We start from the raw sequence: 27,310 nt of genomic DNA on the forward strand, positions 1-27,310 counted from the left end.
TTTTGCGGTGGTTGGGCGGTAGTTTTGCGGTGGTTGGGCGGTAGTTTTGCGGTGGTTGGGCGGTAGTTTTGCGGTGGTTGGGCGGTAGTTTTGCGGTGGTTGGGCGGTAGTTTTGCGGTGGTTGGGCGGTAGTTTTGCGGTGGTTGGGCGGTAGTTTTGCGGTGGTTGGGCGGTAGTTTTGCGGTGGTAGTTTTGCGGTCGCTGTGCAGTAGTTTTGCGGTGGTAGTTTTGCGGTGGTGGTTGTGCGGTGGTGGTTGTGCGGTGGTAGTTTTGCGGTGGTGGTTGTGCGGTAGTGGTTTTGCGGTGGTGGTTGTGCGGTGGTGGTTGTGCGGTGGTGGTTGTGCGGTGGTGGTTGTGCGGTGGTGGTTGTGCGGTGGTGGTTTTGCGGTGGTGGTTTTGCGGCGGTAGTTTTGCGGTGGTTGGGCGGTAGTTTTGCGGTGGTTGGGCGGTAGTTTTGCGGTGGTTGGGCGGTAGTTTTGCGGTGGTTGGGCGGTAGTTTTGCGGTGGTTGGGCGGTAGTTTTGCGGTGGTTGGGCGGTAGTTTTGCGGTGGTTGGGCGGTAGTTTTGCGGTGGTTGGGCGGTAGTTTTGCGGTGGTTGTGCGGTAGTTTTGCGGTGGTAGTTTTGCGGTCGCTGTGCAGTAGTTTTGCGGTGGTAGTTTTGCGGTGGTGGTTGTGCGGTGGTGGTTGTGCGGTGGTGGTTTTGCGGTGGTGGTTGTGCGGTAGTGGTTGTGCGGTGGTGGTTGTGCGGTGGTGGTTGTGCGGTGGTGGTTGTGCGGTGGTGGTTGTGCGGTGGGGGTTGTGCGGTGGAGGTTGTGCGGTGGAGGTTGTGCGGTGGTGGTTGTGCGGTGGTGGTTGTGCGGTGGTGGTTGTGCGGTGGTGGTTGTGCGGTGGTGGTTGTGCGGTGGTGGTTGTGCGGTGGTGGTTGTGCAGTGGTGGTTGTGCAGTGGTGGTTGTGCAGTGGTGGTTGTGCGGTGGTGGTTGTGCGGTGGTGGTTTTGCGGTGGTGGTTTTGCGGTGGTGGTTGTGCGGTGGTGGTTGTGCGGTGGTGGTTTTGCGGTGGTAGTTTTGCGGTGGTTGTGCGGTGGTTGTGCGGTGGTTTTGCGGTAGTTTTGCGGTGGTTTTGCGGTGGTGGTTGTGCGGTGGTGGTTGTGCGGTGGTGGTTGTGCGGTGGTAGTTTTGCGGTGGTGGTTGTGCGGTGGTAGTTTTGCGGTGGTGGTTGTGCGGTGGTAGTTTTGCGGTGGTGGTTGTGCGGTGGTAGTTTTGCGGTGGTGGTTTTGCGGTGGTGGTTTTGCGGTGGTGGTTTTGCGGTGGTGGTTTTGCGGTGGTGGTTTTGCGGTGGTGGTTGTGCGGTGGTGGTTGTGCGGTGCTGGTTGTGCGGTGCTGGTTGTGCGGTGGTTGTACGGTAGTTTTGTGGTTGTGCGGTAGTTTTGTGGTGGTTGTGAGGCAGCCATGCGACGTCTCTGCAATAGTAATCAGTGGAGGCGGCTTGGCTTTTGTCTAGGCTTTGTGTCTGCATTGACTTCCAGGTGTGGGCTTGGTATCTCTGGCTCTGTCTCCGCCTGGTTTTCACAGTCTGCTACTGCAGACTGGTTATCCTTCAGAACCTGGAGTTGAAATCAGATCAAGTGTCTTTGGCGGAGCCCCAAACGGTTGTCTTTTCAGCCCCAGCACGCATTTTCTTCTACATGGGAATCAAAGGAGAAACGCTTTTCTCCTTAAAGTAGTTACAAGTACTGGGTCACCCACACAGTTTTATTGTTACTGAAATAGTAGGAGACTGGGGGAGGGGGAGAGAGTAGAAGTCTCTATTAGGAGACTGGGGGAGGAGGAGAGAGTAGAAGTCTCTATTTGTAGGAGACTGGGGGAGGGGGAGAGAGTAGAAGTCTTTGTTTGTAGGAGACTGGGGGAGGGGGAGAGAGTAGAAGTCTCTATTAGTAGGAGACTGGGGGAGGAGGAGAGAGTAGAAGTCTCTATTTGTAGGAGACTGGGGGAGGGGGAGAGAGTAGAAGTCTTTGTTTGTAGGAGACTGGGGGAGGGGGAGAGAGTAGTAGTCTTTGTTTGTAGGAGACTGAGGGAGGAGGAGAGAGTAGAAGTCTCTAGTAGGAGACTGGGGGAGGGGGAGAGAGTAGAAGTCTCTGTAGGGGAGGGGGAGAGAGTAGAAGTCTCTATTAGTAGGAGACTGGGGGAGGAGGAGAGAGTAGAAGTCTCTATTTGTAGGAGACTGGGGGAGGGGGAGAGAGTAGAAGTCTTTGTTTGTGGGAGACTGGAGGAGGGGGAGAGAGTAGAAGTCTCTATTTGTAGGAGACTGGGGGAGGGGGAGAGAGTAAAAGTCTCTATTTGTAGGAGACTGGGGGGGGGGGGTGTAGAAGTCTCTATTTGTAGGAGACTGGGGGGGGGGGGGGGGAGTAGAAGTCTCTGTTTGTAGGAGACTGGGGGAGGAGGAGAGAGTAGAAGTCAAGCATGAATCTGGTCATTGTTGTCTCTAGTGGCAAGATGGATTCCTCCACTGAGCTGGTCCTGTGATGTGCTCTTTAAGGAGCACCTTCAGTCTTCAGCCAGGCCATGATGACTTGCAGTCAGAGGAGAGGCGTTGAGGAAAAACAGACATTTCAGTGACACCCTGACTGCACCACACTGTATAGAGGTATAGGGGGAAGTTGCCCCTAGACGCTGATCTCGAGTCAGTTTTGAATTTTCCATATTAGTGGTTAAGGTTAGGATTGTGGGAGGGACAGCTGTACCTAGATCTGTACCTAGGAGAAATTTCACCCCGGAGCTGTATGGACACTGTCAACACCATTAGTCTCCTTAAATCAGCATGCTTCATAAATGCTTGGCGTGACCCTTTTATTTGACCCATCTTGTGTAATACCATCTTGTGTAATACCCCTTCTCCTAAGCCATTCCAAAGACTAATAGCTGCTACGGGGAGAGCGTACACAGCAAGGCCTCAAGGGAAACATTGAAGCGTCGTCCATATGAGAATCTCCATCGATCACTGTAAGAATTACCAGCTCCGTGCCGACAGTATCACGGCCCATTGATTTAGTGAGGCAATAAGGACTTCCATGGTTGAATCCCAAGTGTCACTCTGTTCCCTTTATCGTGCACTACTTTATATGGAAATTCACTATGTTCCTCTATACTGTATGGGGAATAATAGGGTTCCATTTGGGATGCAGCCCCACGTAGTTAATTTGGAGTGTTTATCTTATGAAGTAGCTAGATAGACCTACAGAGGAAGAGGTAATTAAAGCATCCAGACTTTTGGTGATAATTATACAGATCTATGACCTCATTTAGCCTTTAGAGACTGAAAGCGCTGTGGAGTATGGCTGAGAACCAAATGGCACCATATTTCCTATGTAGGGCTCTGGGGGGGCACAGGGCTCTGGGGGGGAGGCATAGGGCTCTGAGTTTCCTTCCTGGAATCTAGTTGTTTGTCATGCTGTGACTTCACTCCACCCCCACTATAATTGAGGAAATCCTTTTTTACATTACCAGCCCACAGATGTCCTTGTGTCCCACTAACCCCCCCCCCCCCCACACACACACACACATTAGATGGTCATACAGACTTGAAACAGCTCTTGTGGACACTATAATTAATGACGTCAAGCCAACTCCATAATCTAAAGTTGATTTAGTCAGTCAATCAGATATGTTTCTCTCATGTATGGAATCACATTCTAACTCCACACTGTGGAAGGTGTGTTCATGTGTGGTTAAAATGCACAGAGAAATGCCAGTAGACCTTGGGTGTAGGCATTTCCTCAATACAGGAATACATTCTATGCAAATACAATTCTGAAGTTGTAATTCCTAAGGAGGTTTATGGGATTCTTTTCATTTGTAGTTCCTAATTAAATGACTACAGGCCCTGTGAAGAGTAAACTTGGGTTCTAGATACAAGAGATTGTATGGATCAACATTGGCATTTTAGGGTTAAGCCTGACCACTCCCTTTGGTTAGACTCACTCCGTTGCTTCTGTTGTATTTCCTGTGCAAATGATGACGTGCGTCTGAGAGACTCGGGACTCTGGTTGGGTGAGAGTATGAGTCAAGCTTCCACTGAGCTGCTTTCCTCATAGGCTGGAGGGGGCGGAGGGCGAGTCTTTTTGCCGCCCTAATGGCACCCTTTTCCCTTTATAGTGCACTACTTTAGACCAGAGCCCATAGGACTCTGGTCGAAGTAGTGCACTACATAGAGAATAGGGTGCCATTTGGGACACGTACTCTGTCTGGATGATGTCACTATGGCTAGTCAGAGCCAGCAGTCGTCTAGGTCCAATGCAGGCGTTTTTAACTTTGTATCAAATCATTTCTGTGTAACAATTAAGTACCTTACTGTGATTGATTGTTTTTCAAACAAAAAAAAATGTCAAAAAGAATAGATAGCGTCATAACAAATATTAATTTCTCAAGCAAGAATTTTGTTAGGACTGTCTGGGAGCAGTCTGAGTAGGGGAAACTGAAAACTAGCTGTTATTGGCAAAGAGGTGTGGAACTCTTTTTTTTTATTGGTCTATTACCCAAGTTACCACCTTTTGATGTTACCAGGCAGGCCAAAACGCCATCCCACCAAAGCAGGCTGAAGTTTCAGTCTTTTCAAACAGCCCTTCCACTATAAGGGCATTATCATTATTTTCACAGTATTATTCAACCTCATAGTGTGGAAGTATATAAAAAGCATTTTCTGTCTGACCTTGTCCAGACTCCTGACAGGATGTGAAACCAATATATCATTGTGTTATTTGGGTGAACTATCCCTTTAAGAGCTGTAGTCACCATTCAGCCAATCAGCCGTCCTCCTTAACTCCTCTGTACATCTCCCGTTTGCCACCGTCCACCTGCCTTTCCTCCTGAACAGTGTCTGTCTGTTCTACAACTTCGGCAAGTCCTGGAAATCAGACCCCGGGATCATCAAAGCCTCAGAGGAGCAGAAGAAAAAGGTAAACGCTGGCACTACCCATGACGCTGGCACTACCCATCATGCCGATACTACTACCCAACACACCACCATTTTGTTTTGAAATGGCGAGTAGTTTAGGGTGAGGTTGCCCATAGACACTGATCTTGGGTCAGTTTAACCTTTTTCCAACTGATGGTTAATGTTGGGGAAGCTGATCCTAGATCTGTACCTCAGGGAAACTTCACGAGTTGAGAATTTGATTAGAGAGCTAGGCACATTGCACCATATTTTTTTTGCGAATCAAAAGTAGTACACTATATAGGGAATAGGATGCAATTTGTGACTCACAACGTTCAGCCCAGTGGCCCAGTGCTAGAGGCTTCCACTCTCTCTCCCCACAGCTCTGGGAGGCGTCTCTCTTTAGCACACACTGTTCAGCCCAGTGGCCCAGTGCTAGAGGCTTCCACTCTCTCTCCCCACAGCTCTGGGAGGCGTCTCTCTTTAGCACACACTGTTCAGCCCAGTGGCCCAGTGCTAGAGGCTTCCTCTCTCCCCACAGCTCTGGGAGGCGTCTCTCTTTAGCACACACTGTTCAGCCCAGTGGCCCAGTGCTAGAGGCTTCCACTCTCTCTCCCCACAGCTCTGGGAGCCGTCTCTCTTTAGCACACACTGATGGACAATAGTAGGGTCTCCAGCTCTACTGACCCCAGCTCAATCCTCATTGTGTGGGTTTGATGAGAGGGCTAAAAATAGCCCCCATCGTTAGTGCTCTAGTGTTAACCAGAGCCTGGTCCACTGGGCTGGGCTGCCGCCTCAGAAGCCTGCTGGTTAATTCGTAGTTCATACAGCCAGTTCTCCTTCCTTGCTCTCAAGAGGGTAGCTAGCTAGTTGTGTTCCCTCTGCAGTCTTCTCATTCCCTCTGCATCCATGGCTCAGCAAGGTTCCTTCTGCTCCATGACCCCACTCTATCAGATACACATTTCATTTCAAAGTTAAATGTTTTTTTGTCAATCTCAATTTCGCTCACAGATAGCATTTGCCTGGTTCCAGATCTGTTTGTTCTCTTGCCAATTCCATTGCTATCCTTGTTTGGCATGACAATGAATGACAGGGAGTTATAGCACAAACCGAGACTGGCACTCAGGCTAAGATGCTCTTGTCCTTTAACTGGCCCTTGCGCTGCAGCTGCCATACAAATAGAATTTGATTTGATATATTGCAAATTCTTTCTTTCCACCTCTCTCTCCCTCTCACGTCTCTCTCTCACCCTCACGTCTCTCTCACCCTCACGTCTCTCACCTCTCTCTCTCCAGACTATTGTTGAACTGGCGGAGACGGGCAGCCTGGATCTCAGCATATTCTGCAGTACTTGTTTGGTAAAGAAATTACTTAATTGTATTATGTCCTGATGTGTTTTGCATGGTTTGGGTTTAACTTTGTCATTCTGTCAAGCCTCAATGTATTTGTCCAAACAGATACGGAAGCCCATCCGGTCCAAACACTGTGCTGTGTGCAACCGCTGTATCGCCAAGTTCGACCACCACTGCCCTTGGGTGGGCAACTGTGTCGGTATGTGTAACACCAGCGGCAGTATTTAGCTTAGCAACAACCCATTCATTGCCCAGCAACTGGAGTTAGTGCAGCTGATTGTCATTTATGTCCACAGAATTCCAGCCTAAGAAGAAGCACATGGTTCTGTAAGAACAATAAACAAGCTGACACATGAATTCATTAGCTGTTCTGGCAGAATATAGAAAGGTGTGTGTGTGTGTGTGTGTGTGTGTGTGTGTGTGTGTGTGTGTGTGTGTGTGTGTGTGTGTGTGTGTGTAGCCGTGAAGCAGCAGCTGCCTGTTTTTCCCTCGACTGTTTGAACTTCGACAGATGGCCTCATGAACAGCTGACACGTGTCCAGACATGTCTGCCTGTAAACTTTGAGATGGAAGGGGGTCCTAAAGTGTCCATGCTGTCCCCTAAGAGCCAGACAGGATGGAGCTTGCCTTTTAGACAGGCAGCGACGTAGACGCGCTACAAGTTACTCCCTAGAGGTCCTCAGTGTGTTGGCCAGGTGTCCTCCCCCCTTCACATCCTTTAGTCCAAACAGTGACTGGCAGCAGCCCCACACACCTGCTCATGTATCTGAGTATGACCCAACGAGCCATCTGACAGATCTGACAACTAATTGGCCTCCTTCAATCCTACTGTACTGTCTTTCTCCTCCTCTCTCTCTCTCTACGTCTCTCATTTGTCTTGACCTGGAGAGGAGCCAGGAGGACAGTGAGGGAGGGATGGCGACAGTGAGGGAGGGATGACGACAGTGAGGGGGGGATGACGACAGTGAGGGGGGGATGACGACAGTGAGGGGGGGATGACGACAGTGAGGGGGGGATGACGACAGTGAGGGGGGGATGACGACAGTGAGGGGGGGATGACGACAGTGAGGGAGGGATGACGACAGTGAGGGAGGGTTGACGACAGTGAGGGAGGGATGAGGAGAATGAGGGACCAGACAGATGAGGCTTAACTCCCCCTCTCACTTTTGTCATTGTGCTGTCAACAGGAAGTGGGAATCACCGCTACTTCATGGGATACCTGTTCTTCCTGCTCTGCATGATCAGCTGGATGATCTACGGCTGTATCTGCTGTGAGTGGAACACCCCAACCCACCACACCTCATTCTAGTTACACCACCCCACCACACCTCATTCTAGTTACACCACCCCACCACACCTCATTCTAGTTACACCACCCCACCACACCTCGTTCTAGTTACACCACCCCACCACACCTCGTTCTAGTTACACCAACCCACCACACCTCGTTCTAGTTACACCAACCCACCACACCTCATTCTAGTTACACCACCCCACCACACCTCATTCTAGTTACACCAACCCACCACACCTCATTCTAGTTACACCAACCCACCACAGCTCGTTCTAGTTATACACCACCCCACCACACCTCATTCTAGTTACACCACCACACCACACCTCATTCTAGTTACACCACCCCACCACACCTCATTCTAGTTACACCAACCCACCACACCTCATTCTAGTTACACCAACCCACCACACCTCATTCTAGTTACACCAACCCACCACAGCTCATTCTAGTTACACCACCCCACCACACCTCATTCTAGTTACACCAACCCACCACACCTCGTTCTAGTTACACCACCCCACCACACCTCGTTCTAGTTACACCACCCCACCACACCTCGTTCTAGTTACACCACCCCACCACACCTCGTTCTAGTTACACCACCCCACCACACCTCGTTCTAGTTACACCACCCCACCACACCTCGTTCTAGTTACACCACCCCACCACACCTCGTTCTAGTTACACCACCCCACCACACCTCGTTCTAGTTACACCACCCCACCACACCTCGTTCTAGTTACACCACCCCACCACACCTCGTTCTAGTTACACCACCCCACCACACCTCGTTCTAGTTACACCACCCCACCACACCTCGTTCTAGTTACACCACCCCACCACACCTCGTTCTAGTTACACCACCCCACCACACCTCGTTCTAGTTACACCACCCCACCACACCTCGTTCTAGTTACACCACCCCACCACACCTCGTTCTAGTTACACCACCCCACCACAGCTCGTTCTAGTTACACCACCCCACCACAGCTCGTTCTATTTACACCACCCCACCACAGCTCGTTCTATTTACATCAACCCACCACAGCTCGTTCTAGTTACACCACCCCACCACACCTCGTTCTAGTTACACCAACCCACCACACCTCGTTCTAGTTACACCAACCCACCACACCTCGTTTTAGTTACACCAACCCACCACACCTCGTTCTAGTTACACCACCCCACCACACCTCGTTCTAGTTACACCACCCCACCACACCTCGTTCTAGTTACACCACCCCACCACACCTCGTTCTAGTTACACCACCCCACCACACCTCGTTCTAGTTACACCACCCCACCACACCTCGTTCTAGTTACACCACCCCACCACACCTCGTTCTAGTTACACCACCCCACCACACCTCGTTCTAGTTACACCACCCCACCACACCTCATTCTAGTTACACCACCCCACCACAGCTCATTCTAGTTACACCACCACACCTCATTCTAGTTACACCACACCTCGTTCTAGTTACACCACCCCACCACACCTCATTCTAGTTACACCACCCCACCACAGCTCATTCTAGTTACACCACCCCACCACACCTCATTCTAGTTACACCACCCCACCACACCTCATTCTAGTTACACCACCCCACCACACCTCATTCTAGTTACACCAACCCACCACACCTCATTCTAGTTACACCAACCCACCACACCTCATTCTAGTTACACCACCCCACCACACCTCATTCTAGTTACACCACCCCACCACACCTCATTCTAGTTACACCAACCCACCACACCTCATTCTAGTTAAACCAACCCACCACAGCTCATTCTAGTTACACCACCCCACCTCATTCTAGTTACACCACCCCACCACAGCTCATTCTAGTTACACCAACCCACCACACCTCATTCTAGTTACACCAACCCACCACACCTCATTCTAGTTACACCAACCCACCACACCTCATTCTAGTTACACCACCCCACCACACCTCATTCTAGTTACACCAACCCACCACACCTCATTCTAGTTAAACCAACCCACCACAGCTCATTCTAGTTACACCACCCCACCTCATTCTAGTTACACCACCCCACCTCATTCTAGTTACACCACCCCACCTCATTCTAGTTACACCACCCCACCTCATTCTAGTTACACCACACCTCGTTCTAGTTACACCACCCCACCACTCCTCATTCTAGTTACACCACACCTCGTTCTAGTTACACCACCCCACCACACCTCATTCTAGTTACACCACCCCACCACACCTCATTCTAGTTACACCAACCCACCACACCTCATTCTAGTTAAACCAACCCACCACAGCTCATTCTAGTTACACCACCCCACCTCATTCTAGTTACACCACCCCACCACAGCTCATTCTAGTTACACCAACCCACCACACCTCATTCTAGTTACACCAACCCACCACACCTCATTCTAGTTACACCACCCCACCACACCTCATTCTAGTTACACCACCCCACCACACCTCATTCTAGTTACACCACCCCACCACACCTCATTCTAGTTACACCACCCCACCACAGCTCATTCTAGTTACACCACCCCACCACACCTCATTCTAGTTACACCACCCCACCACACCTCATTCTAGTTACACCACCCCACCACACCTCATTCTAGTTACACCACCCCACCACACCTCATTCTAGTTACACCACCCCACCACACCTCGTTCTAGTTACACCACCCCACCACACCTCGTTCTAGTTACACCACCCCACCACACCTCGTTCTAGTTACACCACCCCACCACACCTCGTTCTAGTTACACCACCCCACCACACCTCGTTCTAGTTACACCACCCCACCACACCTCGTTCTAGTTACACCACCCCACCACACCTCGTTCTAGTTACACCACCCCACCACACCTCGTTCTAGTTACACCACCCCACCACACCTCGTTCTAGTTACATCAACCCACCACACCTCGTTCTAGTTACATCAACCCACCACACCTCGTTCTAGTTACAACACCCCACCACAGCTCGTTCTAGTTACAACACCCCACCACAGCTCGTTCTAGTTACAACACCCCACCACACCTCGTTCTAGTTACACCACCCCACCACAGCTCGTTCTAGTTACACCACCCCACCACACCTCGTTCTAGTTACACCACCCCACCTCATTCTAGTTACACCACCCCACCACAGCTCGTTCTAGTTACACCACCCCACCACAGCTCGTTCTAGTTACACCACCCCACCACACCTCGTTCTAGTTACACCACCCCACCACACCTCGTTCTAGTTACACCACCCCACCGCACCTCGTTCTAGTTACACCACCCCACCGCACCTCGTTCTAGTTACACCACCCCACCGCGCCTCTCATTCTAGTTACACACCATGATTTCTTTGTAATTCTACAGCTGTAAACAACCTAGCTTTATACAAGATGTTTGGCTGCACCACTGCCCAGTCATGTGAAATCCATAGATTAGGCCTTTATGAATGTATTTCCATTGACTGATTCCCTTCTATGAACTGGAAGTCAGTCAAATCTTTGAAATAGTTAGATAACAACATAACATCTCTATTGGTTATGGTACACCACATTTTGGTTACTTTAATTTGTCCATTAATGCAGTTATTAGTGCAGTTATTTCATTTCTATAAACGTGTAGTATAACCCTTTCATAGGTTGTCTATGTAATCACTCATACACTAGTCAATCAGACTGCAGGATCAGGTTTAATCATCAGTCCTACTCTATCACCCTGGGGTTCTTCCCTAACCTCTCTGTCCCTCTACCCAGACTGGAGGATCAGGTTTAGTCGTCCACCCTGGGGTTCTTCCCTAACCTCTCTGTCCATCTACCCAGACTGGAGGATCAGGTTTAGTCGTCAGTCCTACTCTATCACCCTGGGGTTCTTCCCTAACCTCTCTGCCCCTCTACCCAGACTGGAGGATCAGGTTTAGTCGTCAGTCCTACTCTATCACCCTGGGGTTCTTCCCTAACCTCTCTGTCCCTCTACCCAGACTGGAGGATCAGGTTTAGTAGTCAGTCCTACTCTATCACCCTGGGGTTCTTCCCTAACCTCTCTGTCCCTCTACCCAGACTGGAGGATCCACTGCGCCACCAACTACACCAAGGATGGGTTCTGGCTGTACCTGACGCAGATCGCCTCCTGCTCCCCCTGGATGTTCTGGATGTTCCTCAACAGTGTGTTCCACTTCATGTGGGTGGCTGTGCTGATCATGTGCCAGCTCTACCAGGTTAGAGAGACCATTGATTGGTTGTTTAACCTGCATTTAGCCAGGTGAGATAAGTAAAGTAAGCCTGGTCCCAGCTAGAACGACCCATAGGACAGGAGCCTATATCCTAATTAGAATCATAATTGTCCATGGGATGCATTTACATCCTTGACCTTCATCTTGTTGTGATGCCATAGATGGGTCCATTTTTATTTTTTTTATTTTGTACAACTATTTGTGACATTGTGTTCTACGCGTGTGCACGCCCCTCTTCCAGATTGCTGGTCTGGGAATCACCACAAACGAGAGGATGAACGCCAGGAGATACAAGCACTTTAAAGTAACGGCCACTTCCATCGAGAGCCCCTTCAAGTGAGTACTAGCCCACCCTTCAGGAGCCTCTGCCAATCTGTGTCTTCCAACCCAGAAATACTGACCTGATCCTGGGTCAGTACAGGACAATGTTGCCTTTTAATGTTTTTTATTCCCTTAATATTGACTGTTCCAGTTATGGTAACAATGGGTACATTCTGGTGCTTACTTAAAGGGATGGTTCATCCAATCTACGGGCCCGTTTCCCAAGCAGATGAAGCCTAGTCCAGGACTAAAAAGCATTCTCAATGGAGATCTGTTGAAAGTGCTTTATAGTCAAGCACTAGGCCTAATTTGTGTCTGGGAAACGGGCCCTACATGTTTGGGTGAAATTAATGTTACCTGGGTTGTCTATGTAGGCCAGTACTGACATAATCCATGATAATCCGTTGTTTACTTTTGCTACAGGCAGTAGCTAGCATGATTTAGCATCGTCCTCCAAATTCTCGTTTGTTAATATTCCCCTGATTTTAGCAAAGCTGCACTACCTACCAAAACTTCACCTGATACACATGGTGTAGTATTTGTATTAATGGATCCCTAACACATGTAGAAGTAGGTATGATGTCAACATTTTAATTTCTCTCCCTCTCCGTAGTCATGGTTGTGTACGGAACCTCATAGACTTCTTTGAGATTCGCTGCTGTGGCCTGATCCGGCCCAAGGCGATAGACTGGACCACACAGTACACAATCGAGTACGACCAGACGTCCGGGTCGGGCTACCAGCTGGTGTAGACGAGAAGAGAGGAGAGGTGGCGCGACGGTGTCTAGAGGAGGAGGAGGGGGTTCCCCAGGGTTCAGTATCGGAGCCAGGCTGTTCTCTGGAGCACTCCCCTCAGACCTCCTTCCTCACCCATTCAGAGTGAGAAAACCAGCCAGGAACTAGCATGCTGTTACGGGACACCACCATAAGACCAACACCTACTACTAGTCTATATGAAACCACCTCCATTACTGTACCCACCACCACCTCCGAGCCCCTCCTGGGGGGGACTTCTCTTCTGCTGGTCCCCCCTCGTCTCTCCTGCCCATGGACGGTGCACCGCTGCCAGACGCGGCAGGGAGAGAGGCAGAGGGAGGAGGAGAATATAAAAAAAACTAAAATAAGGAATCTTTTTGTTTGCTGTACTCAAGTCATTATGCTGCGGTGAAGGCGGTACGGTTGACGGCAGTATCATTTCTTTTCCCTTTTTGGTTTATTTTCCCATTTCATTTTTTTAGATACATTTTTCACTTTTTTTTCATCGTCCATCTTATTGACCTGCAGTTTTTTTTTTCTGTCTTTCAGTTTTTTATTGTTGCTCAGAACTCTATTGTTCCTTTTTAGAACTGTTGTGGCTAGGGAGACTGAGGAAGGAAGACCTTTTAAGGAAGAAGTTCTTAAGCAGGATTTGATAAGGGATGGTTACTATGGCATGGTTACGTACCGTCGTTCAAGTCTTTGCAAGTTACCCTAAGGATTGCTTAGAATTGCTAAAGTTGTTAAACTTGTCAGTACGTCATAAAATGGCATTTGCGATCGTTGGGGGGGGGGGGGTCTGATCCCAGTGGTCTCTTTCACAAGGTTTTGAAGGTGCAGATAGGAGCGACATCCTACTTAATGTGATGCAAGCATATTTATTTTAACTCTATTTATAGATCAAATTATGTTATAGTACCATCTTATTTTAAATTAGTTTTTTTTATCAAGAAAACATCAGCTACAAATCGTATAAGGATGTCTGACATGGTGCCCTGAGAGCTTCACTAGAAAAGTAGGCACACACACACTAATTTAAGAGTAGTGTTAGTGAGAGATCAACTAGAGGGGAAGATGAGGCCATTCCATCCCAGACTGAATGGATGGTTCTGGGAGTTTACAAGAAAGGTTCATTCCATGTGTATTTTTTTTGTTTGGGGGGCGGGGTCCTTTTGTTTGTTTGTCTGCCTATGACAATGCACTGATCACCTTTTTTGTTTCTGGTCTCGCCGTTACTGAAGAAATACAGGCGTACTCCCGCCGCTTCAATGTTTACCGATTTGAAGGAGCTCGGGCCCAATGAGAGAAAAAAGGTATATAGCCCGAGACCTGCCCCTTCTTCTGGGTTCTCATCTGTTATTGGTCATTACTTTTCCCGCTAGTAGTCTCTACGCAGCGGCAGCGCAAGGACGGACTGAAATGTAAAATATGTCCATCTGTACATAAACAATCTAGTTTTCTTGGTGAGTGATTTTATCAGTTGAAGCTGCTCCTTTTTAAACGTTGATTTCATCCAACCAAATGGAAAAGAACTCCCCGATTATAATCCAATTGTATGACTGTAGCTTTTAGTGATGTCCGACTCTGCTGTCTAAAGGCATTTTAACCCTGCAAACTACACTGCATGTGTGATGCTTGGACATTGGGCTGTCGCCATACTGTTGACTCACACCCCCCCCCCCCCCCCCCCCCCGCCCCTCGTCATCCAAGCTGCCCAGTGACAGCCATGTGTCTGTATATAGTGAATGTTCAGTATTTACAAGTACTTTCTTCGGTATGTTTGCTTTTGTTTTTTAAATCCAGTGTGTATCTTTAGTGCAAGTCGTCCTTCTCGGTCTGCAGGCACCAGATATCAAGTCTGGTCCAGCCTGCCCAAGTGTAAGATTTTAATGTTCCATGCTGGTGGTTGGATTATACTCCAAGTAAAGGATTTTTCTATGTCATATTGCTGGGTTTGTTACACCACTGGATGTACAAGTTGTAAAGCAAGATGCAAGAGAAATAATGACAGTATTTTTCCTAAACTGAAATCATGCGTGTCATCGTACGCTGTAATCCAGGATAACATTGAGAGGTATGAAGCATGGGTTTAGACATCGCATCGTTGTTTCTATCCCCTTATGACGGAAGAGCACGGGACGCACCATTGAGGCCATCTCCATTTTCTACTTTTATCAGTTGGCAAACTGCCACTGTATAAACACCAAGGTTGGCTATTTACCACCACCTGCAGGTATGGGCTGTTTGCCCATTGGTGGTGACCTGGATGGAATTATGCGACCCTTAACCTATAGGAAGTCCCACCCAGTTGACTACTTCAAAATGGTGAAAGTCCTCAATGGCGCTGCCTGTGCTAAAAAAGGCTTTTGGGAACTAGAGTCCTGTATGGTATTAAAAGGTCTAACATCTTGTGGGGTCATGTCTACATCAGTGAGGGACACAGTGGATCATTTTGCAGGCTCACCTACATCTAAAAGGAGCTCAGCGATCATCATAAACGACCTACAGGTATAGAGCTCATCCAGGTTCTGTTCCAGAGAAATATTCACACTAGCCTGAGTGCCACTGTTTGTGCACATGCCAATTCCTTGTCACCCATTGTCATGCCAAACATGTTTGAGTTGACAATGAGGAATGGCGTTGTCGAGCACAAACGGATCTGGGATCAGGCTTTTCACCCCGGCTCTTCCACCAAATGTCATTTTTCCCCCAGCTGCCACCATGTGAAAAGCACATGATCATTTACAGTGCCTCTCCGCCTTCTTCAGGACATCACCGTAACCCTGCTTCAGATGTTAATATATTGGGCATGGTTCAATTTTAATGGCTTTAATAATAAAATACATTCAAATGTGAAAATACACATTTTGTGTTGCTCTCCTGTGTTTTCTTCTGAGGCTAAATGTGTTTAATTGTAGCTGTCGGTTTTGAAGTTCAGCTCTTCAAGGAATGTTTCACACTTAAGTTGTTTTTTGGAATAGCTTTTTATTTATTGTATATTTGTAAAATCCTCCCCCAGGCTTTAAAATACAACGACACATAGCGGTTATCACAGTCAGAAATACATTGAGGGTGATCATCATTGGGCATGCACCAGAGCTCCAGCTCCCTGGCCATAACCAAATCCTTTGGGTCCAAAGTTCTTTGCGTAACATGCTGGGGACAAAGAAAACAATGAGTAGGGAAAGGCATCCTAGAACACGTCGGTCAAAGGGTGATTGCAATGGAGAAAGCTGTGTTAAATACAACACTGGTGAAGTAAAACACTGGTGAAAAGTAACCTACAATGGACTGTTTCCCTGTGAGCTGATCCAATGAGGAGTTAATACTTTAGTTCTCACACCGCAGAACATACACAGCCCAAAACGAGCCTGATCTCAATGCTGCATGGGCGCTACATGAGACGCTACATTAAAAGCCAACTGATCAATCTGCCAGTTGGCTCTGGGTCCCTGAACGTACTCAAGTTGTACAACGCATTTGACAAAACGTTTGTGATACAACCAAGAGTTGATCTACACTCATGATTACACAGCTGTTGTGGATACAACGGCTCAATGGTTTTGTGCAAACAAACTGTTGTAGGACAGTTCTTACATGATATTACAACCGAGTCAGATTCACTGGACAAGTTGAGTGTTGACGGGGCCTAAGATTCCATAAAAGAACCCCTAAGTGCTATGTGTGTCTGGGACTGTGTGCGTGCGTACGTAATCTATTGTTTAGCCAAAACATTCCAATGCTATTTAGTGTGCATGATCTGGGAACAGGAGCCATTGTGGAAGATGGATGTGGAATGTTTAGGGCATCGTGACCTGAATTCTAGCAGTTAGATTTCCAGGTGACATGGAAAAGTAACAAACGCTTAAAGTCCGGAGCTAGAATACATGGCCTCCAATGCCCTCTGCAAATAGTATCATGTTTTGCTTTTATGTAACAGCTAGTTCATCTAGTTCTTGTGCCTCAGGTATAATCATGTAATCTGCCTATGGTGGGTGGGGTTGGGTTCCTTCGCTCTGGTGACGGCTCCGGGGTGAAGTGTCCTCTAGGTACAGATCTACGATCAGCCTTCCCTCCCCCAATCCTAAAACTGAACCAAGATCAGCTTCTAGGGGCAACTTCACCCTACAATGTTTCCCTCACACTGGTGACCATGCAGGCCCAAGCCTGAAAGGGAATCTAGAAACCTGATGTCTCACCTTTGCAGTAGATCTCTCCATCTTTCTCTGTCTGGGTGGTAGACTCCAGGCTCTTCCCACACTTGGCACAGCGGAAGCAGTTCTTATGCCAAGGCTGTCAAGATGAGATACTACTTTATTCATTACTGGGGAATAGGACCATCAGATAATAATGTATCAACTAGTGTGCATTGAGGACAGATTCTAATGCGTTTCATTCTCCAGCAGTATACTACACATGTACAAATCATACAGGCATTGTTCTAACATCTGGACACCAGATCTGATTAAAGGATTCTTATTGTTGCCATAATCCTTCACATACTGTACATTTCCTCTCAGTGTGAGCCGCAGAATGCAGCATAACACCAGTTAAAGTGAAGTAAAATCACATCAGCCTGCCATGACGTGATGGCCTACATCTGCCTGAATCCCCCCAGCCAGCCAGTCAGCACTGCAGACTTCTACACCAGCTGCCTGGAAACCAGCCCTCCAAATCCAGAGTTTATGAAAAAGCTTAAGCCAGAAAAATGTGATTTCTGTCTTATGAATTTCCTGCAGTGAATCCATCCAAATGGTTCCTTGCAATAGTAAGCCCAACTGTTTTCAATCAATGGTGGTCACTACAGTTAGCTCAAAACCTTAATTCCCTGCTCCACTTAATCTACGCCCCCTCCGCTCACCTTGCCTGCCCCCACGATCTTCTCCGCAGCGTACACCGACTCCCCACACCGGCCACACTTATCCGAGCCCCCGAACTTCTGGGCGAATTTGGAGGGGTTGGGGTTGGTGGTGGGTCTGTGACACTGGGTCCTGAAGGTGTACACAAACAAACAGCATTAGAGAAGTTAGGGGAACAGATCTCCTCTGGTTCTCTGGGGAATGCACCAGGCCCCTCTCGTCCACAGGACCAAGGAGTCAGGCTTGGGTAGGCGCTGGGTAAACTCTGGGACCTTGGAGCGCTCCCTAACGAAGGGGAACCGCTTGCCCCAAAGGCCCTGAATAGGAGGCTTTGTGCCGGGGACAGTGTAGAGAGAGAAGAGGGTCAGCAGGGCTGCCCAGGAGCCTGTGGTTAGGTTACATAATAGGGCCCTTTCATAACAACAACCACCTGATGCCATACTGGGTAAACAGCCCTGTGTGTACAGTAGATGAGGTTACTGGCCATTACCACGACTCTGACTGACTGGGAGGTTACTGGCCATTACTACGGCTCTGACTGACTGGTTACTGGCCATTACCACGGCTCTGACTGACTGACTGGGAGGTTACTGGCCATTACCACGGCTCTGACTGACTGGTTACTGGCCATTACCACGGCTCTGACTGGTTACTGGCCATTACCACGGCTCTGACTGACTGACTGGGAGGTTACTGGCCATTACCACGGCTCTGACTGACTGACTGGGAGGTTACTGGCCATTACCACGACTCTGACTGACTGACTGGGAAGTTACTGGCCATTACCACGGCTCTGACTGACTGGGAAGTTACTGGCCATTACCACGGCTCTGACTGACTGGGAGGTTACTGGCCATTACCACGGCTCTGACTGACTGGTTACTGGCCATTACCACGGCTCTGACTGACTGGGAGGTTACTGGCCATTACTACGGCTCTGACTGACTGGTTACTGGCCATTACCACGGCTCTGACTGACTGGGAGGTTACTGGCCATTACCACGGCTCTGACTGACTGGGAGGTTACTGGCCATTACCACGGCTCTGACTGACTGGGAGGTTACTGGCCATTACCACGGCTCTGACTGACTGACTGGTTACTGGCCATTACCACGGCTCTGACTGACTGGGAGGTTACTGGCCATTACCACGGCTCTGACTGACTGGTTACTGGCCATTACCACGGCTCTGACTGACTGACTGGGAGGTTACTGGCCATTACCACGACTCTGACTGACTGGGAGGTTACTGGCCATTACCACGGCTCTGACTGACTGGGAGGTTACTGGCCATTACCACGGCTCTGACTGACTGGGAAGTTACTGGCCATTACCACGGCTCTGACTGACTGGGAAGTTACTGGCCATTACCACGGCTCTGACTGACTGGGAGGTTACTGGCCATTACCACGGCTCTGACTGACTGGTTACTGGCCATTACCACGGCTCTGACTGACTGGTTACTGGCCATTACCACGGCTCTGACTGACTGGGAGGTTACTGGCCATTACCACGGCTCTGACTGGTTACTGGCCATTACCACGGCTCTGACTGACTGGGAAGTTACTGGCCATTACCACGGCTCTGACTGACTGGGAGGTTACTGGCCATTACCACGGCTCTGACTGACTGGGAGGTTACTGGCCATTACCACGGCTCTGACTGACTGGTTACTGGCCATTACCACGGCTCTGACTGACTGGGAGGTTACTGGCCATTACCACGGCTCTGACTGACTGGTTACTGGCCATTACCACGGCTCTGACTGACTGGTTACTGGCCATTACCACGGCTCTGACTGACTGGGAGGTTACTGGCCATTACCACGGCTCTGACTGACTGGGAGGTTACTGGCCATTACCACGGCTCTGACTGACTGACTGGTTACTGGCCATTACCACGGCTCTGACTGACTGGGAAGTTACTGGCCATTACCACGACTGACTGACTGGGAGGTTACTGGCCATTACCACGGCTCTGACTGACTGGTTACTGGCCATTACCACGGCTCTGACTGACTGACTGGGAGGTTACTGGCCATTACCACGGCTCTGACTGACTGGGAAGTTACTGGCCATTACCACGACTGACTGACTGGGAGGTTACTGGCCATTACCACGGCTCTGACTGACTGGGAGGTTACTGGCCATTACCACGACTCTGACTGACTGGGAGGTTACTGGCCATTACCACGGCTCTGACTGACTGGGAAGTTACTGGCCATTACCACGGCTCTGACTGACTGGGAGGTTACTGGCCATTACCACGGCTCTGACTGACTGGGAGGTTACTGGCCATTACCACGGCTCTGACTGACTGGGAGGTTACTGGCCATTACCACGGCTCTGACTGACTGGGAGGTTACTGGCCATTACCACGGCTCTGACTAGGAGCCTATCAGGTTATTCCCAGGTCTCTTAGAAATACAACTATGTAGAAAGAGTGTCATGCTGCAATATGAATCTGGGCCCATATTCAAAAAGCATTTCAGATTAGGAGTGCTGATCTAGGATCATGTCCTCTCTGTCCATGTCATCTTGTTCATTATGATCTAAAAGGGAAATCTGATCCTAGCTCAGTACTCATGTTGATGTGTTATAAATACAAACCCTGATTACAGTACTCTTAGTGTCTATTAGTTTATTTTGACAGATGTGTGCGCTCTAGTCTAATGTATCCTAGTTGAACTCTGGAAGTTTACACAGTATTCCTCACATGATCAGGGAACCATGTGGACAACTGTTGAGCAACTATATGTCAGTGAAAATGCACATCAGCACCAATGGATTAATAATAAATGAACAATCGCATCAGGTCTAATCCGACGGCTGGGTTTCCCTTTGTAGTCATTTAGCAGATGCTCTTAGCCAGAGCCACTTACAGGAGCAATTAGGGTTAAGTGCCTTGCTCATGGGCACATTTATCTAGTCGGCTCGGGTATTCAAACCAGCAACCTTTCGGTTCCTGGCCCAGTGCTCTTGACCGCTAGGCTTTTGCCGCGCACATAATCCGTGATACAATAAAATAAAATAGTAATCTAACTTGATTTACCATACAACCACACAGTAACCATTGAACAGAAGAGAGGAATATGGTGGAGGGTGAAGTTGCCCCTAGATGCTGATCTTGGGTCAGTTTTGCATTTCCCCCACTAATGGTTAAGATTGGGGAGGGGAAGCTGATCCTAGATCTGTACCAAGGGGAAACTCCACCCCCAGAGCTTTGTATATACTACACACGTACTCCTCTGGTTTGATCCCCAGTCTCTCTCCACGGTCCATGCTGAGTGTCCCAGCTCCCTGACCGTAGCCGTAGCCCTTGGGGCCGTACTTCTTCCCATAGCAGGACTTGCAGTAGATCTCAGTGTCGTGGATGGCCACATTGTTGCTGTCTAAACCCTTTCTGCAGACCACTGGATAGGAAAGAAAAATAAAGCTGTCTGAATGACACAGGATTGTTTGTCTGAATAACACATTGCATTGTAACTGGAGGGATACTGAATTGCCACAAGTTTCCCTAAAAAGGTCTTAATTCCTCAATGGTGGATTTAGTTTCTAAATGGGATATTATCTCTCATTCCAGGAAGGAGGGAGAAAAGAGAGAGCGCCACAGTGTGACATCATAGCAGCAAGATCAGTGACCTGTTGCCTCAAGATAATGCAACCAGTGAAGAACAAATACAACCCATATGTTTATTTTTCCTTTTGTACTTTAACTAGTTCTAGTTCTAACACTGTACATAGACGACATCTGAAATGTCTCTTCATATGGAACTTTGAGTACCGTAATGTTTACTTTTTGATTATTTCACATTGGTTTATCTTGGTTTAGTAATGGAAACATGTTTCTCATCCCAATAAAGCCCATTGAATTGAAATAAGACAGAGAGCATTCTAACTAAGAGCATTCTAACTAAGAGCATTCTTTCAGATGATGTGCATCAGGTGCAATCTGAATCAACACAGTCCTTTTGTCCCCACTACCATCTACCATCCCCTCAGGCCAGGGTCAAGGTTATAAAAGCATTCTGTATGAATGGACTACAGGTGAAACAGTACGGGGGCTTCCGGTTTGAGCATGTAGGAGAAAGGTGGTTCCCGCACACATTTATCTGAAACTACAATTCACCTTCACCTCCAGATTAAATCATTTTCATTTACAATCTTTAAGACAGTTTATATATCTCACAACTTAGTCTTCCTGCACAAGCAATATCAATGTATAACTACCATTGCTACATGGCATCTAAATAGTGTGGCTTCATTTACTATGATAAGGAGTTCAACAAAGCAGAACTGGAGGTAGGTGCATTATTAATGGATATATAGTACACTACCCTATGAGCCCTGGTCAGAAGTAATGCACTATGTATGGAATAGGGTGCCATTTGGGACCCACATATTGGCTCCCACTGCTCATTAACTTATCTATAGGTCTGCCTGTCTCTAAACAAAGACAGGTTGGTAAGGACCCCACAAAAATACTTAATTTGTGGGACAGCTTGCTTTGATGGCAAAGTGCTAATCCACAGCATGTGCTCTGTGTGTTCACTCCAGTCAAGGTCCCCAAAACGTCGTCTTCACTGAGGGAGGTGCAGACACACAATCTCACATGGCTAGCAGGACCATGTCCACTAACTATTTACTGAGCTATGGGATGAGAAACACATCAATGCATTGTGCATGATACATTGCATAGATTGGTGAACTTCAGTTTGACCAATATCATATAACTTCCTCAAATTATAGTTCCTTTCTCATGTTTCCATTCATATTAAAGTGACAGAAAAGACCATTCAAGATGGAGGTTGACTATGCGTGGGTTCACATGCCCTGTCCAGACACACCCTCTAGTCCCCTCAAATTCCAATCTGGACCTCGATCCAGTTCCATTACTTTTGTTCATTATTCCCTCTAATCATGGACTGATTTAGACCTGGAAAAGCAGGGCTGTGTTCACACAGGCATTCCAATTATTTTTTACCAATCAGATCAGCTCGGAAAAATAACTGATGTGAAAAGATCTGATGTGATTTGATCAAAAGACCAATTAGTGGAAAAAACTGAGCTGCCTGTGTAAACGCTGCCCAGGTGGGCACAATTCATTGTCAGGTAGAACAGAAAAGCAGCAGTAGTCTGGACCTCGTAGGGTCAGATTGTAATACCCCTGCTCTAGTCTAACCCCTAAACACTTGTAGATCTGAAGTTATTGATTGAGATCGGTTTAATCAATAAGGTGAAACTTCCACCTGGCCAATCAGGAAGAAAGGTAGAATGACAACCATATTTCTGCGGCTCCTTACACCTGTTCAATCCTTTCAGAGCTCCACAATTGCCTGGGGCTTGTTTCTTGACAGGGTCAAAGTGGACTAACAGGGTCACTACGTTCAGTAGCCAAACATTGTCGAATATTTCAGATAGAACGTTCCAAAATGTTGCGTCCTACTGAACGCACCCCAGTTAGGCTGATCCAACACTGAGGAGAGAAAATGAGGTCGCACTCACTGCACAGGAAGCAGCATTTGTGGAAGCTCTTCCCATCACACTGCACCTCCTCGGCATGGTACACCGTCCCCTGACAGGCACCACACTTGTTACCTCCTCCCCAGTTTGACATGTTGGTGCTGTTGGAGAGACACATGTGCAGAGGGGATGAGAGACATGATGTGAGACATAACATAAGTTTCCCCTAGGTACAGATCTAGGATCAGCTTTCCCTCCCCAATCCTAACCTTAACCATTAGTGGGGGAAATTGACCCAGGATCAAGGTCTAGGAGTAACCTCAACCTACTCCAAAAGGAGAAACACAGGGGAAGTTAAGGGTTAGTCCTTCCTGTCCTGTTTGACACAAAACATCAGTGAAACACCTTCCTGGACCAATGAGATACAGGCACAAGACAACAACCCCTTCTGTGCTCAGGAAGTCCAAACGGAACAACAGGCCACTGAGTCTAAGTGAGGACAGAACAATAGGGCAGCTGAATACATTATGGAGGTTTCATAGGTTCTACGACACCTCAGAACAATGTTTTTATACGAGTTATAAAATATTCATTCAAATTGCTTGTACAAAACAAGTGTGACCTATAAACACTGATGTGGTGGCCACATAGAATCTACATGACAAACTGATGCAGACAGTCACATCATGTAATCATTTTAAAGACCAGCCAGCCGGTATTTAATTAGAGACACAAAAACATCATTTAAGATGTTACACTCCTATCTGCATTCCATGACAAGCAGAGCATCCACAAACAAGAACAACGTCCACTCTATTACTATGTAGTGCACTACTTTTGATATGGGCCCTGGTAAAAAGAAGTGCACCACATAGTGAATATGGTACCTTTTGGGATACAACCATGTCGTCACCATCAAGAACATAAAGAGTGCTCTTACTTTGTCATGAAGGAAACCACAGAGCAGTGCAGTCATTGATCAAGCACGAGGACGGCTACTTTGTGGAGTTCCCACCCTCCCAACGTTATTACAGACTGCGTGACATGCCCAAACACGAGAATCATAAGTTCACTCAGGGCGTATAATGTCTGTTCTTTCTAAAGAGTTTCAATGCCCTGCATCCAATATTTAAATCAGTCTAGTGGTATGTGCAAACACACAATCCATAGGTTTTTAATGAATAGGTTATTGGGAGTTTCACCACTTGGTTGTGCCTCAATGTTTTTAATACATCTAGATCAGGTACTTTTTTTGAGACATGGGAGAGCAGATTTGGGGTGAGGTTTAACCAACTGAAAAAAGAGCAATGAAGCCTATTCAATCAAAAACCAAAGAGTTATTGAATAGGTATAACTTTTACAAGTATGGGGAATCACATACAACCATATATACATGATATTTGGAGACGACACGACGGTGGTAGCGCTAATCACCGACGACGATGAGACGGTTTACAGCAGGGTTCCCCAACTGGCGGCCTGCGGGATCATTTCGGGCCCGCGGGTGATTTTACCCCCCCCCCCCCCAAAAAAATGTTTTCCCTAAATAAATACATTTTTATTAAAATGTTTTCCCTAAATAAATACATTTTTATTAAATTTTTTCAATTGTTGGACATAAGGCTAAAAAAACAATCAACAAATCAACTCCATGTGATTTTAAATTTAGAGAATCTGTTCCAAAGCAGTCCCACACATATGTGATATATGTGATCGTAAACAAATGTAAGCAAGGTTTGAAATTATGTTTTAGTCAAATGTTATCCGTTTGGGCTTCTTGCGGTCAATTTGCTGTCTACAAATGATTTGTAATTATGTTCCAGCTCCCTGACCATCTGCTCAAGAAAATAAATTTGACCACGACTGAATTTAGTTGATGATCCCTGCCCTACAGGGAGAAGGTCTGTGACCTGGCAGTGTGGTTCCAGGTCAACAACCTCTCCCTCAATGTTAGAAAGACAAAAGAGCTGATCGTGGACTACAGGAAATGGAGGGCCAAGCACGCCCCCATCCACAGGGCTGTAGTGGAGCAGGTCGTGAGTTTCAAGTTCCTGGGTGTCCACAGCACAACACACCTCTTCCCCTCAGGAAGCTGAAAAGATTTGTCATGGGCCCTCAGACACTCAAAAGGTTCTACAGCTGCACCATTGAGAGCATCTTGACTGACTGCATCACCGCTAGGTATGGCAACTGCTTAGCATCCGACTGCAAGACACTACAGAGGGTAGTGCGTACGGCTGCCTGTCACCCAGGACCTCTATTCCAGGCGGTGTCAGTGGAAGGCCCTAAAGATCGTCAAAGAGTCCAGCCACCCAAGTCATATAATGTAATCTTTTCTACCGCACAGCAAGCGGTACCAACGCACCAATTCTGGAACCAACTGGACACTGAACAGCTTCTACCCCCAAGCCATAAAACTGCTAAATAGTTAGTTAAATAGTTAACTAATACCTACCCTAGCTAGCTGCGCTGACCATTTTTGCACCAACTATTGTGACTAATCACATACGCTACTGTTACTGTTTATTATCTATCCTATTGCCTATAGTCACTTTATCCCTACATATCTACCTCAATTACCTCATACCCCTGCTCATCGACTCGGTACTGGTACCGCGTGTAACGTTATATCGCCAAGTTATCGTTACACATTGTGTATATTCCTTATTATTTAGTTATCATTCCTATTTTTTTCTCTCTGCATTGTTGGGCAAGGCCCGTAAGTACGCATTTCACTGTTAGTCTACACATGTTTACGAAGCATGTGGCAAATACTATTTGATTTGATTTAACCATTTGTATTTCTGTTGAAAAATCTCATCAGATGTTGCCTAACCCAAGAACCTGGAAAGACAGACAGTACAGGAAACTGCTACAGTATAGATAACTCGCCAGGCTACAGGTGTGCCAGTTTATTTGGAAAAGTTTCATCAACGATCCAACTGAGATATGCGCCAACCACTTGCCTGAGCCGAGACTATAGTAAAAGTTTATGCAACAAACTAGTTATTTCACCTGAGCGATTTGTCGACCCAATCTATCTGGAGAATCCAACTGTTTCACGTAAATAAACTCGCCTCGTGCCACCAATATGGATACAGCTCTGCTGCATAGATACAAAATGTACTGACCTTTATTTGTTGTTGGAGAATTCTTCAATTTGATCCCAGCGTATCGACGTCGTGTCCTTTACGGACTCACCAAACTACTCTGTTCACAGTTGTTTTAGAGAGGGAGTGGTTTAGCTAGGCAGTGGAGGAGTTTTACTGTTTTACCCATTCATTGCTTTTAACCCAACATGTCAGAAATATAGCATTATAGAATACCTGTGATCAGACCTGAGTTAAGCCAGATATCTGTTTTAATTGGAATGCATACAGGAAACCATAAGGTTTAGAGGCATAGTGTCCTAGTAATAGCCTGCAGAAATTACAGCTCGAATTAAGTAACCACGGGTATGAACAAAACATGTATTTTTACTGCAATAATTACCTTGCTAACCAGTTTATAATAGCAAATCGAGGGTTTGTGGTTTATCCAGGCACTCAGCGTTGTCCTTAAGAACAGCCCTGAGCCATGGTATATTGGCCATATATCACACCCTGTCGGGTCTTATTGCTATTATAAACTGGTTCGCAACGTAATTATTGCAGTAAAAGTGTATGTTTTGTCATACCCGAGGTATACGGCCTGTAAAGTAGAATACATACAAGCCATCACATCACACGGAGGCCAGCATGCATTACCGTAACTCTCTCACATATAAAACACCATATTCACTGGTAGCCTCGTCCGTTTCATTTGGAAATGGGGTCCTATGATTGGTTGAAAATGTCATCCAATAGAATAGTAAGTCACATGAGTAGATCATGCATTGTAAAGATGTGATCATCTACATAGACCTGTGCAGAATGTATCTGCAATATACCACTACACTGTTGTGTAGTGTAGCTGAGTTTGAATGAAGTGAAAACTGTCAGAAACCTACATGTCTATCTATGGTGACACGTAGGAATGTCCACCGATGTTCAAATATCAAGTTTCCCACATCATAATGGAAGATTCGTCATGGAAACAGAAAAGTGACAGGCACAGA

The 27,310-nt window shown here is 47.3% G+C and overlaps 2 protein-coding genes across 3 annotated transcripts; one reads left to right on the top strand and one right to left on the bottom strand.

The window, feature by feature from the left end:
• Positions 1-4,826: 4,826 nt before the first annotated feature.
• On the top strand, positions 4,827-15,757 carry LOC129847815 (palmitoyltransferase ZDHHC17; the record flags this gene model as incomplete). Its single annotated transcript, XM_055915505.1, is given in 7 exon segments — positions 4,827-4,951; positions 6,225-6,287; positions 6,387-6,480; positions 7,469-7,552; positions 11,645-11,802; positions 12,059-12,153; positions 12,752-15,757. Coding segments are annotated over 7 exon segments (758 nt in total), but the record flags the coding sequence as incomplete, so codon positions are not given.
• Positions 15,758-15,859: 102 nt separating this feature from the next.
• LOC129847817 (cysteine and glycine-rich protein 2) lies at positions 15,860-26,453 on the bottom strand. 2 transcript variants are annotated; one of them, XM_055915507.1, is made up of 6 exons: positions 26,346-26,453; positions 23,257-23,375; positions 20,996-21,164; positions 17,756-17,885; positions 17,094-17,187; positions 15,860-16,050 (listed from the first exon to the last, which is right to left on the bottom strand). In XM_055915507.1, the coding sequence occupies exons 2-6, from the start codon at positions 23,366-23,368 to the stop codon at positions 15,974-15,976; spliced, it is 582 nt and encodes a 193-aa protein (XP_055771482.1). In that variant the 5' UTR covers positions 23,369-23,375; positions 26,346-26,453; the 3' UTR covers positions 15,860-15,973. The 2 variants fall into 2 exon arrangements, with proteins under 2 accessions (XP_055771482.1, XP_055771483.1); XM_055915508.1 differs by lacking the exon at positions 26,346-26,453 and adding an exon at positions 26,230-26,319.
• Positions 26,454-27,310: the final 857 nt, after the last annotated feature.

This window comes from Salvelinus fontinalis, unplaced genomic scaffold (genome assembly GCF_029448725.1).
Source record: "Salvelinus fontinalis isolate EN_2023a unplaced genomic scaffold, ASM2944872v1 scaffold_0955, whole genome shotgun sequence".
In the NCBI taxonomy this organism is placed as follows: Eukaryota; Metazoa; Chordata; class Actinopteri; order Salmoniformes; family Salmonidae; genus Salvelinus; species Salvelinus fontinalis.

Coding starts and splice junctions, on each gene's coding strand:
- LOC129847817 (XM_055915507.1), bottom strand. CDS start 23,368: ATGTCAAACTGGGGAGGAGGTAACAAGTGTGGTGCCTGTCAGGGGACG. Junction 21,165..23,256: donor CAAATGCTGCTTCCTGTGCA/GTGAGTGCGACC, acceptor TTTCCTATCCAG/TGGTCTGCAGAAAGGGTTTA. Junction 17,886..20,995: donor CTGGGGATCAAACCAGAGGA/GTACGTGTGTAG, acceptor GTACACCTTCAG/GACCCAGTGTCACAGACCCA.